The sequence below is a fragment of the Oryx dammah genome, unplaced genomic scaffold, assembly GCF_014754425.2.
Source record: "Oryx dammah isolate SB20612 unplaced genomic scaffold, SCBI_Odam_1.1 HiC_scaffold_28, whole genome shotgun sequence".
In the NCBI taxonomy this organism is placed as follows: domain Eukaryota; kingdom Metazoa; phylum Chordata; class Mammalia; order Artiodactyla; family Bovidae; genus Oryx; species Oryx dammah.
Genome location: NW_024070212.1, coordinates 9,766,158 through 9,778,925, shown reverse-complemented (window position 1 = coordinate 9,778,925; position 12,768 = coordinate 9,766,158). Strand labels below are relative to the sequence as shown.

Sequence of the window (12,768 nt, the reverse complement as noted above, 5' to 3'; positions counted from 1 at the left end):
GCTATAGAAATAGAAAGAGATTAGAAAGAAAAAGGAAGACAGAATTTGAGAGACCTTCCTGTGAACCATTTCACAAGCCACCCCTAGTTCCAGGAATCTGCCCAAGCAACACTGCACTCACTCACACCATGGGACAGAGTTTTGGGTGAACTTTACCAGAAAAGAGGTGTGTGCAATAGACCAGATTGCCTTGTGACCTTTTCCCTGCTCAGATATGTTTGCTTGTGTGTCCTCTCTTATCTTTTACAGCTCATGATATCCCCATGAAAATTTTTAAGGATCTCAGCTTTTCTAGACATCTTGGCACTTTGGTTTCTCCCTGACTTAAAGCCCCAGTACATCAGAAAAACACTTCATTGTAGAGACTCCCAAATATCAACTGGGGATAAAGAAAAACACTGTAAGACAAACAATGTTTGTTATCTTGCTACCACAGTGCAACTTTATTGAATAAATAACAGCATGGTAAATATAGACCTATCAGTTCGTTTAATCCTCAAGGACCTATAACTCTAGATTCCAGTGTTTAAAGAGAAAGTTTGGTGTGCCCCACAATTCAATCTGAAACCAATATAACATGGGGAAAAGAGAAAACAAGGGACGTGTCAGTCAGAAACAACCATAGGTCCAGTCAGAGACAAGAGTAGCCTTTTCAAAGCTATCACTCAGCCTAGAACAGTGGTTCCCCAGCCCCCACTGTTGGAGACTTGGCTGCACATTGTAATCAACTAAGGAGCTTCAAAACTACTAATGTCTGTATACCTAGACAAAACTACAACTCAAAAATGTGCATGTACCCCTGTGGTCTTAGCAGCACTATTCACAATAGTCAAGACATGCATACAACCTAAATGTCCACCAATGGATGAATGGATGAAGAAAATGCGGTACATATATACAACGGAATATTACTCAGCCGTAAAAAGAACAAAACAAAGTCATTTGCAGCAATATGGATACAACTAGAGACTATCATGATCACTGAGTGAAGTCAGAAAAAGAAAGACAAATACCGTAAGATAGCACTTATATGTGGAATCTGAAATATGCCACAAATAAACCTATCTACAAAACAGAAGACAGACACAGAGCACAGACTTGAGGTTGCCAAGGAGGAGAGAGTGGGGGAGAGAAGACCTGGGAGCTTGGGACTAGCAGATGTAAACTATTACATATAGGATAGATAAACAGCAAGGCCTTCCAGTATAGGGTGCGAGCACAGTAAGTCGTTTCAGTTGTATCCAGCTCTGTGTAACCCTGCAGACTGTAGCCCCCAGGGTCCTCTGTCCATGGGATTCTCCAGGCAAGAATACTGGACTGGGTTGCCATGCCCTCCTCCAGGAGATCTTCCTGACCCAGGGATCGAACTCACATCTCCTACGGCCCCTGCACTAGCAGGTGAGTTCTTTACTACTAGCTGGGAAGCCCTACTGTATAGCACAGGGAATGCCATTCAGTACCCTGTGATAAACCATAATGGAAAAGAATATATAAAAAAAGAATGTCTGTATGTATATAACTGAGTCACTTTGCTGAGCAGCAGAGATTGATTGACATGACACTGTAAATCAACTATACTGAAGTTAAAAAGAACAAAAAGTTTTTTAAAATACTGATGCCTGGATCTCATCACCAGAGAATCTACTGTAATAATATGGGATGTGACCTGGGAAACTAGATTTTTAAAAGCTCCCTCAAGTGATTATAATATTAGCAACTAAATTTGAAAATTGCTGGCCTAGAGAATTTCTCATATGATTACATGCCTTTAATGAATACTTCCTAGACCATGAAATGATGTCTAAGGGCACAACTAACAGTGGGAAAGATGGGGGCTTCCAAGTCAAAGAAGAGCTTTGACAGTGTGTCAGGGGGTTCTGTTGTTATTCAGTCGCTAAGTTGTGGCCAACTTTTTGCAACTTTAAGGCTGTAGCACTTCAGGCTCCTCTGTCCTCCACTGTCTCCCAGAGTTTGCTCAAACTCATGTCCATCGAGTCAGTGATGCTCTCTAGCCATCTCATCCTTTGCTGCCTTTTTCCTATGGCCTTCAATATTTCCCAGCATTCGGGTCTTTTCAAATAAGTCAGCTCTTCACATCAGGTAGGCAAAATACTGGAGTTTCAGCTTCAGCATCAGTCCTTCCAATGAATATTCAGGGTTGAATTCCTTTAGGATTGGTTGGTTTGATCCCCTTGCTGTCCAAGGGACTCTCAAGAGCCTTCTCCAACACCACAATCCAAAAGCATAAATTCTCCAGCAGTCAGTCTCCTTTATGGTCCAACTCTCACATCCATACATGACTAGAGGAGAAGTCATGGTTTTGACTATATGGACCTTTGTTGGCAAAATGATGTCTGTGCTTTAATCTGTCTAATGTAATGTTGATGCTAAAGTTGAATAGGAATTTCATGTACAAGGCATTCTTGCAAACATATAATAATAAAATGAAAAGTTGGGAGATTCCCAGTGCCCCCAGAATGGTAGTTTACATGCTGTATGTATGGCATCCTGGAATGGCTTCTCCATGAGAAAACGTGTATCCACCCCCATACCCTCTCTCCTCTTCTAGGGGTGTGAGTACAGCATGTAAACTTGTACTGCATGTGGCAGTAGAAAGCAGTGGTTCAAAGCATGGGTCTCTGGAGTCAGACTGCCTAAGTTCAATTCCAACTCCAGGCAAGTTAATCAACCTTTTTTGGACCTCAGTTTCCTCATCTGTAAAATGTGGACTATAAAATGATACTTGCCTCATAGGGTTGTCATTAAGCAAATAAATATGCCTAAAGAAACAGTGGAAACAGTGTCAGACTTTATTTGGGGGGCTCCAAAATCACTGCAGATGGTGATTGCAGCCAGGAAATTAAAAGACGCTTACTCCTTGGAAGGAAAGTTATGACCAACTTAGATAGTATATTCAAAAGCAGAGACATTACTTTGCCAACAAAGGTCCGTCTAGTCAAGGCTATGGTTTTTCCAGTGGTCATGTATGGATGTGAGAGTTGGACTGTGAAGAAAGCTGAGAGCCGAAGAATTGATGCTTTTGAACTGTGGTGTTGGAGAAGACTCTTGAGAGTCCCTTGGACTGCAAGGAGATCCAACCAGTCCATTCTGAAGGAGATCGGTCCTGGGTGTTCTTTGGAAGGAATGATGCTAAAGCTGAAACTCCAGTACTTTGGCCACCTCATTCGAAGAGTTGACTCATTGGAAAAGACTGTGATGCTGGGAGGGATTGGGGGCAGGAGGAGAAGGGGACGACAGAGGATGAGATGGCTGGATGGCATCACCGACTCGATGGACATGAGTTTGAGTGAACTCCGGGAGGTGGTAATGGACAGGGAGGCCTGGACACGACTGAGCGACTGAACTGAACTGAAAGGCCTTAGGACAGTGAATGGAATATGGTATGAGCTCGGTGTGTGTAAGGTATTTTTAAGACCGTCTGTGATCTGTCCTGTGTGACTAAGCAACTACCATCCTAGGAGTGGTGATGGAAACTTAGATTCCTTACCTATGTGTATAAAAAGATGTGGGTTGGATGTACTAAACTGAGTCCTTAGATCCTGCACCAGAGGCAGACAAAGGGAATAGATAACCTGAGTCATAGATCCTTCTTTAAAGACCACCAAACTGCCTTCAAGGTTATTGGGAGCCACATATATCTCAGATAAGACTTCCGAGCTGCCAGGAAGACACTAAAGTGTTGGTTCTAAAAACATTTGGCAAAAGAGCTTATGAATGGCAGATTCCTGGGCTCTAACTCCAGAGTCTAATCTGGTAGGTCTCGGGTCAATGAGTCTGCAGTAAACACCTTAGGTGACAATGATGCCTGTAATCAGCAGACCAGTTTAAGAATCAGTTTAAGAATCACTGGACCAAGCAATCTAGGAAATTTGATATATGAATCTACATTTTCTGAAGAAGAAAGGTAGCAAGCCCATTCAACCCACTTTCTGTTACAGGAGAAATGAAAAGATAAATAGATAATATGGAGGCAGAGAATAACAAGGAAGGCATCCAGGCAAGTTCTGCCAACCCACCTGAGACTAGAGGTTCGCTGTCTTCAGATAAAATTATTTAGAAATCAACACAGCACTTTCCTTCTTTCCCTGGGAGTCTAAGGATCAGAAATTGATACTTTCAAAAACCTGATTTGGGTAACTTTTTTTCTTTTCTGGCTGTGGGGCTCACAGGATCTTTGTTCCCTGACCATGGATTGAACCCAGGCCAACTGCCAGGAGATTCCTGGGTATTTTTGTTGGTGATGTTACTGTTTTAATGATCTGGAGTCGCTTGCTTCTTTTTTTTTTTTGTTTCCCCTGTCAATCTTTACTTCCCTGGAGATCAAACTAAGTGATAGTGAGAAACATAAGGGAAAAAATCACTGACTTACCCTCCTACCTACTTTCTCAACTGGGACTCCAAATCTATTTCCATCAGGCCCAGTCCCATTTCTGAAGCAGTCTGCAGTTCCTCCTCCAAGCTCTGGATGGACCACAAGAAAGGGTCCTCATCCATTCATCTGGCTGGAGGCCACTCAAGGTCACTATAACCAGGGATCCAGTATTTCTCCCTGACAGAGGGAGACTTTATAGACCTGATCTGTGCATCACCATGTTGCATCTTGTGCTAAGATGTTCACACTTGAGTCACTTCAAGCCAAGACTTGAAGAACTAGCTCATATTCTTACCTGCATGGCTATTTTCAGCCAGCAAAGGAAAGTGTCCTGTTGGATAGCAGCCTCCAGCATCTGCCTTTGGCTTTACGTTTGCAATCTCTGACACAGGCAATTGGTCTACCCCCAATGTTTGGCCTATAACTGAACTATAATATCTCTTCATGCTACTAAGCTTCATTTCATTGATAGAAGTGTATAAATCTATCCTCCTACCCCTTTTGAAGGAGATAAATGTTTATCGTTTACTACTCATGTAGTAATCACTTCCCTGGTGCCTCAGACGGTAAAGAATCCGCCTGCAATGCAGGATACCCAGGTTTCATCCCTGGGTCTGGAACATCCTCAGGAGAAGGGGATGGCTACTCACTCCAGTATTCTTGTCTGGAGAATTCCTCGGACAGGGGAGCCTGGCAGGCCATAGTCTGTGGGGTTGCTAAGAATCAGACGTGACTGATCAGCTAACACTTTCACTTCTTTTTTTTTAAGCATGTGCCCTCCATATAGTTTTCATCATTTTTTCTCAAGGAAACCCTATATAGTAATTTTATTGTAGGTTTTATATCTCATTTGGCCCTCTGTCTTCCTAACTTGAGCCTTAACACCTGATTTTACTTCTGAACAAACTGGATGCATGATCCCTGCTATTAAGGAAAACCAGTGTAAATGACATGGCTACATTAACATCAGCCTTACTGAATAATTGATCTTACTCTCCATTTGCTGTGACAAAGGATTGCTTAGAACTAACTTACCAAATCCTCTGTGGTAGATGTCATATAACATTTAATTGGATTATGTCGAACAACTCTATATAGTCCAATAATATCCCAGTTACCTTGGGATATCTTCTCTAACAAGATTACAGTGAAGAATCTTTAGGTAAGCTAAGTTGTTTAAACATTCCAGAAATGCTTTATTGAGATTTTTAAATGTTCACTGAATGCAAATACCAGCTTTAAAAATTTCCCTGGCTAAAATGATCAGGACCAGAGAGTGTCCACTAAACTATGTGTGGCCAGGTACCAGTAATTGAATTCTGAGAAAAATATTAGTTCAGCCCACATCCCTGGGGAGTTGGGATAGCCTTCTATAATTAAGACATAACTCCTGAATGGATTTTTTAACTAGGGGGAAAAAAAATCAACCCTTCCTTCTTCTTAACTGAATGTCAGGGTATATGGATCTGTCCTAATTAGACAACAAAAAATATTTGCACTCACATATTTACCCAGGAAAACGTATCCTTTACTTCTCTTTTTTTTTTTCCACATTTTTAAAATTTATTTATTTGTCTATGTTGTGCAACATGTGGGATCTTAGTTCCGCAACCAGGGATCAAAGCTGAGACCCCTACACTGGAAGTGCAGAGTCTTAACCACTGGACTGCCAGGCAAGTCCTTATCCTTAACTTCTATGCTTTCAAATGGTTACCAAAGTCAATTAGGGGAATCAATGTTCATAAATCAACACTCATAAATTTATCATTCTAATATTCTGAGTTTAATTTTTGGTTAAGATTCAGACCTTTCAACTGCAATCAACCCAGACCAATTCCACCAAATTGTATTTCAATGGTATATAATCAACCTTTGTTTGCAGACATCATACAAAGTTCAGTTCAGTCGCTCAGTCGTGTCCGACTCTTTGTGCCCCATGGACTCAGCAGGCCAGGCTTTTCTGTCCATCACCAACTTCCAGAGCTTGCTCAAACTCATGTTGATTGAGTTGGTGATGCCATCCAGCCATCTCATCCTCTGTCATCCCCTTCTTCTCTTCAGTAATAATAATAGCAGATTACTATGTGCCAGGCCCTACCCTAAAGTGCTCTATATGCATGATCTCACTTGATCCTTTCAACAACTCTTTGAGCTAATTACTATTATTTCTCCTCACAAAGTCACATAGTAAGTTGTAAAGCCAGGATTTAAACCTAGGCAGGCTGATTTCAGAAACTTTATGTTTAACTAGTCTACTGTATGCCTTCCCCAAAGTAACTATTTGATATATAGTCACAGGGCTAGTTCATACTTTAGTGTGACTTCTGTGGGGTAATTTCAACAGCTCACTTAGTACTAAAAAGCCAAGGTGAAGGACACCTTTGGAAGAAACCAGCAGCCATCACCCTTGAGGGGTCTTTCTCTACAAGGGACTTAAGCAGCTTGGAAAGTGCATTCCAGCCATTGAAACTGACAGCAGATTCTTGGATCTCAATGAGCTTTAGTTTTTGTTCCTCATATTGGAGTAATAATACAGTGAGCTTTTTTTAACTGAAGTGTAGTTGCAGTACTATATTATATGCTACAGGTGTACAATATAATGATTTAAAATGTTTAAAGGTTATACTCCATTTATAGCTACTATAAAATATCAGCTATATTCCTCATGTTGTACAATATATTCTTGTAGCTTATTTTATATGAAATAGTTTATACCTCTTACTCTCTAGAGTGAGAGTTTTACACCCCACAACTGGCCTCACACAAATTACCAGCTATCACAAAAGAGGGGTTGCGCTCGACAGAAAAAAAATCCTTATGGGGGTTTGGAGAGCCATTAGCTATGTCACTGCAAGATAGGCAATGGTTCATCTGAACTCACAGGGACTTGGTTTCAGAAGATTGTTAGAAAAGTTAGTCACCACTTGAAATGCAACCATCAGATAACAGCTCAGGTTCACTAATATAAACAGGGGCTTTATTGGTTCATGAACATGGGAAGTTCAGGTGTAGATCTGGTGCCAGGCAAAGCAGATCCAGAAATTCAAACAGTCCACTCAAGGCTCCAGTGCTCTGTCAATCCCTCAGCTCTGCTGACCCCAGCTTGGCCTCTTTCCTCACAGTCTTTCTCCATGTGGTAAGCAAGATGGCTGCTGACAGTCTCAGGCTAATACCCTCTCAGACGGGAATTCCAGCAGAAAGAGGTCTCACTCCCAGAGTTCATAAATCAGTCCTGGGAAAGACTATAATTTGTCCAGCTAGGAGCATGTAACCATCCCCCCATCCTAAATCTCCAAACAAGTTTTGGCTACTCTGATAGTCCAGTGTGAGTCACGCCCACTCTGCGGCCTGGCTATGTTGGCGAAACAGGTGGGGATGCACCGTCCTATGTGGTTCGGATGGTGTTTGAGAAGAGTTTCCCAAAAGAACCACAAAATGAAGAAATCACTGTGAGCAAACAAAAACATGGCTATGTAAATGCTTGGCAGGAACAATTAAAGTAACTAACTAGATGCCTCCACTTTGCCCATGAAAAAATATCGGTTTTCTGCATTGGGCCTTTCTGATTGCCCTTCCAGGGTACTTTGCATCACTAGGTTTCCCATTTCAGGAGACCTGGGCCAGAGTCGTAACTCGGACACTGAAGAGCCCTGTGAAGATGAGGAGGTCTCTCCTACTTTCTGGGGGGTTCTTAGTAGGAAATTAGATACGAGACCAGCACTCCCTACTCAGCTCAAAGATTCACCTTTTGACTTAAAAAAAAAAAATCACTTCTCCTTGCTGGGTCCTAATCTTCTTATCTAAGTGAGGGTAAGGGATTATCTCTAAGATAATCTAAGATAATCAACTTTAAAAAAAAAAAAAAAACAGGAAATCCCAAAGCATCTGCAATCCTGACCTTGTGGGCAAAGCTTTCCAATCTCCCAAGCCAGATACTTAAAAATTCCATCTGGTGTTGAGGAAGGTAGAGCAGGGAAGCAAAAGCCTGTGTTCACAGAGCAGGCCTGCAGAGGTGTGTACAGGGGTGGGGAGGTCCAGAGCCATAGGGTGGAATTGCCAGGAAGCACTTCCAGGACCACAGCCCAACCTCACTACCACAGCTGAGGCTTAATGAACACCTCACCCTTTGCTTCATAGTTCAGCGCCTTCCAGTTAAGGACATTAGGACTGAGGGTCCCACCAATAGAGACAGTGTTAATCTGTTCCGGCGACAGCACAAAGTCCCACATGTTCACATCTCCAATGTCTCCCACCAAACACTGGTTTCTATCAAAGCCCCCAGCGAACGCATCCTGCTCCTGCCCCAGGATGATGCTGGCGTCTGTCCCCAGAGAGGCTCCCTTCTCCAGACTCTTCCTCGCCCGGGGTTTCCCATTCACCCAGAGCTCTGCAATTCCGGAGATGGACTCCCAGCTGGCACAGATGTGTGTTGGAGCTTGAGTGTTTTCGGGACTCTGGAATACCACCTCCTTCCCGTGTACTCCAAAAATATAGCCTCTACTCTTAGACCAAAATAGGAGGATCTCATTGGGTTGCTGCCTGGTGGCATAAGAGAAAATGCTGTAGCTGCGGGTTCGGGCCAGCTCTGTGTAGAAATAGAGACACACGGTGAAGGCTTTGAGTGGGGTCTTTAACTGTGCTCTCAGAGATACGTAGGAATTCTCCGTCTCTTTGGGAAACACGAAGGCCTTCTTATGCAAGTCTGTGAGACAGAAAGCAGAGGAGAAATGAGAAGTTTCTCAGATCACAAAGATCTATTCCTGCATAAAGAGTTTGGGGTTGAGAAATAGACTGATTTCTCCTCAGTGTCATACACACACGCAGACATACACACACTCACCCATGCTGGATATTCCTCTGACTTCACCTTGTATAATCTTAGGCCCCACTCCCATCATTCAGATCAAATCTTTGGCACATCCTGGAGTAGCCCCTACCTGTCTGGCCGGAAACACTAGAGAAGCTGATCAAGACCAGGAAGCACCACAACAGCCTCTCCATGGTCAGTCTATGCCGCCAATGCTTCTAGCATCTGGATTCACCCTTCTGGAGAAGACGTCTTTGGCTGAAAGCTCAGCAACCAGAAGTCCTAGGTTCTTTGCCTCTAGACCTGCTCCACCCTGCTTGGATTTATATCCAAGACAGTGGGGGAGTCTGTGCCACCATGTAAATGATTTTCCAATACTAGCTTTCTCAGAGTGTCAGGGCTCTGGAAATAAGGGAAGCAAAATAATTCTGGAACAGAGAAATCAATGTTGGTTATTTATTACAAGCTCCTGTGACTATGAGATCACCAGTTCTTTGTGACAGGAAAAGTGAAGAAGCTCTCTGAGAGTTCCACTTGGGTATTTATCTTGAGAAAATAATTTAAAAAACCTTAATAGAAGCATGGCCATCTGAGAACATATCATAGTGCATCTCTAGCACCCACTTCAGCCCAAGTCTTGGTGTTTCATGGAGGGTAGCTTCTGGAGATGAACATCATTGCCGACCCTTTTCAGATGCCTCTGGTTCACAAATTGGGAAATACCAAAAACAAACATGTCATCCACAGAGCCAAGGACAATTTTTTCTTAGTCAACTGAGTTTCATTGCAAGGAAATCTCTGGCCCAGTGAAACATGTGCCTGATCACAAACGTACCATATGTCAGAGTTTCTTCATGTCAGAGTTTCTTCATGTCGAGGTTCAGGGAGGAATCAAGATGATGTGCCCCATCCTTGAGTTGTGTCTGACTCTTTGCCACTCTATAGACTGCATCCCACAGTCCTATGGATGCATGAAGGTGAAGGTGAAGTCGCTCAGTCATGTCCGACTCTTTGCGACCCCATGGACTGTAGCCTACCAGGCTCTTCCATCCATGGGATTTTCCAGGCAAGAGTACTGGAGTGGATTGCCATTTCCTTCTCCAGAGGATCTTCCTGACCCAGGGATCCAACCCAGGTCTCCTGCATTGTAGACGGACACTTTACCATCTGAGCCACCAGGGAAGTCCATAGAAAATCTCTATGGACTCTTCTGTCCATGGATTTTCCAGGCAAGAATACTGGAGTGGGTTGCTATTTCCTTCTCCAGGGGATCTTCCTGACCCAGGAATCAAGCCCACATCCCTTGTATCTCCTGCATTGGCTGGGAAGCCAATCTTACTATGGATCTTTATTTAATCCAGTCTTCAAATGGCTATTTAGCACCTCCTCTCTCCTCAAACCCCCAGAATCTCATCCATTCTTGTACACAGCAATCACAGCTCTTTACTGAGAAATTAGAAGAAAGCCACTGTATCTCTTGTAGCAGAGACTTCTGGCAGCTGCACGATACCCATTCTCCATTTCTCATCCAGTAAGAACAGCACTGTTGGTTGAGCACACGGTCACCTAGTCAAATACTAAACTTCCCAGCCTCCTCTGCAGTTAGGAGTGAAAATGTGATTACATTCTGGCCAATGAGATATGAACAGAAGTAATAAGGATATTTTCCAGATTGTGCCCTTTAAAGACTTCTCTTGTGCTCTTCCTTTCCACTTCCCCTCTGCCTTCTGTCCAGTATTCAGACATAATAATAGGAGCTAGAGTATGACTTCTCGACCACCATGGGTGAGATGCACATTTGAGGTTGCAGATAGATGGAGCCTGGATAATTGGCTATGGAACCACTACATCAGCTCTAGACTAACTATCCCAACATTTCCTTGAAGGAGACATACTGTCTTTTGTTAAATCAAAACTATTAATGTGGTCTTCCTACTATAAAATCCAAACTGATATCTTTACACATCCTCCCATCTCCAAATCTACCAGCCTTTCTGAATCTTTACTTACATATTCTGCCTCCCTCTTATGACAAAGGATGAACTGTCTGTCTATATCTAAGGGCAACCTTTATACTTCTGCAAAGGATCCTGGACCCTCTTAATCACTCAGAGTTTTGCTTCCATCAGTATTCTATCTTTTGCATCATTAATTTCTTCATCTTTACTCAATCATTCCCCAAACCAGACAAACATGCTGTAATATATTTAATCTTTTACAGAAAGGAAAAAAGAAGGGAGGAAGGATCCCACATCTCAGGCATCCCAAGATTCCACACCTCTTCAGCTACTGTTCATCATTTCTGCTCTCATTTACTGGAAAACTCCTGGAAAGGGTTTTGTGTACTGACAATCTCTGTTTTCCCATCTCCTGTTTTCTCCTCAATCCATGCAAACAAGACTTTGGCCTCCACCACTCCAGCAAAACGAACGTAAACAAAAATCTCTTCCTTGTCAAATTTAATCATTGATTTCTGGTTTGACTTCTCATCAACAACTGACAACAACAGCTATGTGCCAGAATGCTTGAATACTGGCACATAGATTTTTTTAAAAGTGAAATGGTTTTAAAGTTCTCTGCCTAATAGAAGTGGTCCTCCCTTTCCCCTCTCTCCGTCCTTGATTCCCAAGTGGAACTAAGAGATGGCAGAGCCTTCAAGGACATTGCTTGAGCCTCTCAATCTAGTCTTACTAGTTGCACCTCAGGTCCTCTGAAGTGAAGTCTATTAGCCAATATACCCTCTTTTTACTTATTTTAGTTGGTTGTGTAATATTTACGTTTCAATGAGTTTTCACAAATAGAAATCCCCCTGACAATTGTGTGTCCAAACTGATTACTACTTGCCCTAAAATGAAATATCCAATTAGCATCCTTGCCACAGGAATCCCCCTCCCACCCCAGGGAAGTATAGGTTTTTTATGGAAGGGGCAGCATATAAACTGAGACACAGGTAGAGAAGCAAGGGTTTTAAGACTAAGAAAATAATATGAGCAATGATCACCACAAACTTCATTTTCTATTGCTTCATTCACAAACTCCAAAAAAATTTCTTGAACCTCTCTGTGCATGGTTCCATTTTAGTGAATCAATATCTTTTCAGTCCTCAAATTTTATTGGTTTGCAAGACAAAATTCTGAGATAGCCTTACTCTGTACCAATTATAAGAATTCACTCTCTTATTTACTCTCTACTGCTACTGCTAAGTCACTTCAGTCGTGTCTGACTCTGTGCAACCCCAGAGACGACAGCCCACCAGGCTCCCCCATCCCTGGGATTCTCCAGGCAAGAACACTGGAGTGGGTTGCCATTTCCTTCTCCAATGCATGAAACTGAAAAGTGAAAGTGAAGTCGCTCAGTCGTGTCCGACCCTTAGCGACCCCATGGACTGCAGCCTACCAGGCTCCTCCACCCATGGGATTTTCCAGGCAAGAGCACTGGAGCGGGGCGCCATCGCCTTCGTTTACTTTCTATAGTGGTTCATTAGTGTGTCTTCTCTACCTGCTATTTCCCACTTCCTAATCACTATTAGTATTGCTGTTGTGTTTGCCAGCAAAATAATTACAGTTGT

The 12,768-nt window shown here is 42.7% G+C and overlaps 1 protein-coding gene across 1 annotated transcript; it reads right to left on the bottom strand.

Annotated features, from left to right (window-relative positions):
* Positions 1–6,153: 6,153 nt before the first annotated feature.
* Positions 6,154–9,517, bottom strand: LOC120855602 (C-reactive protein-like). Its single transcript, XM_040230145.1, has 2 exons — positions 9,331–9,517; positions 6,154–9,095 (listed from the first exon to the last, which is right to left on the bottom strand). Exons 1-2 carry the CDS (start codon positions 9,392–9,394, stop codon positions 8,485–8,487), a joined length of 675 nt encoding a protein of 224 aa, XP_040086079.1. The 5' UTR covers positions 9,395–9,517; the 3' UTR covers positions 6,154–8,484.
* Between the last annotated feature and the right edge of the window lie 3,251 nt (positions 9,518–12,768).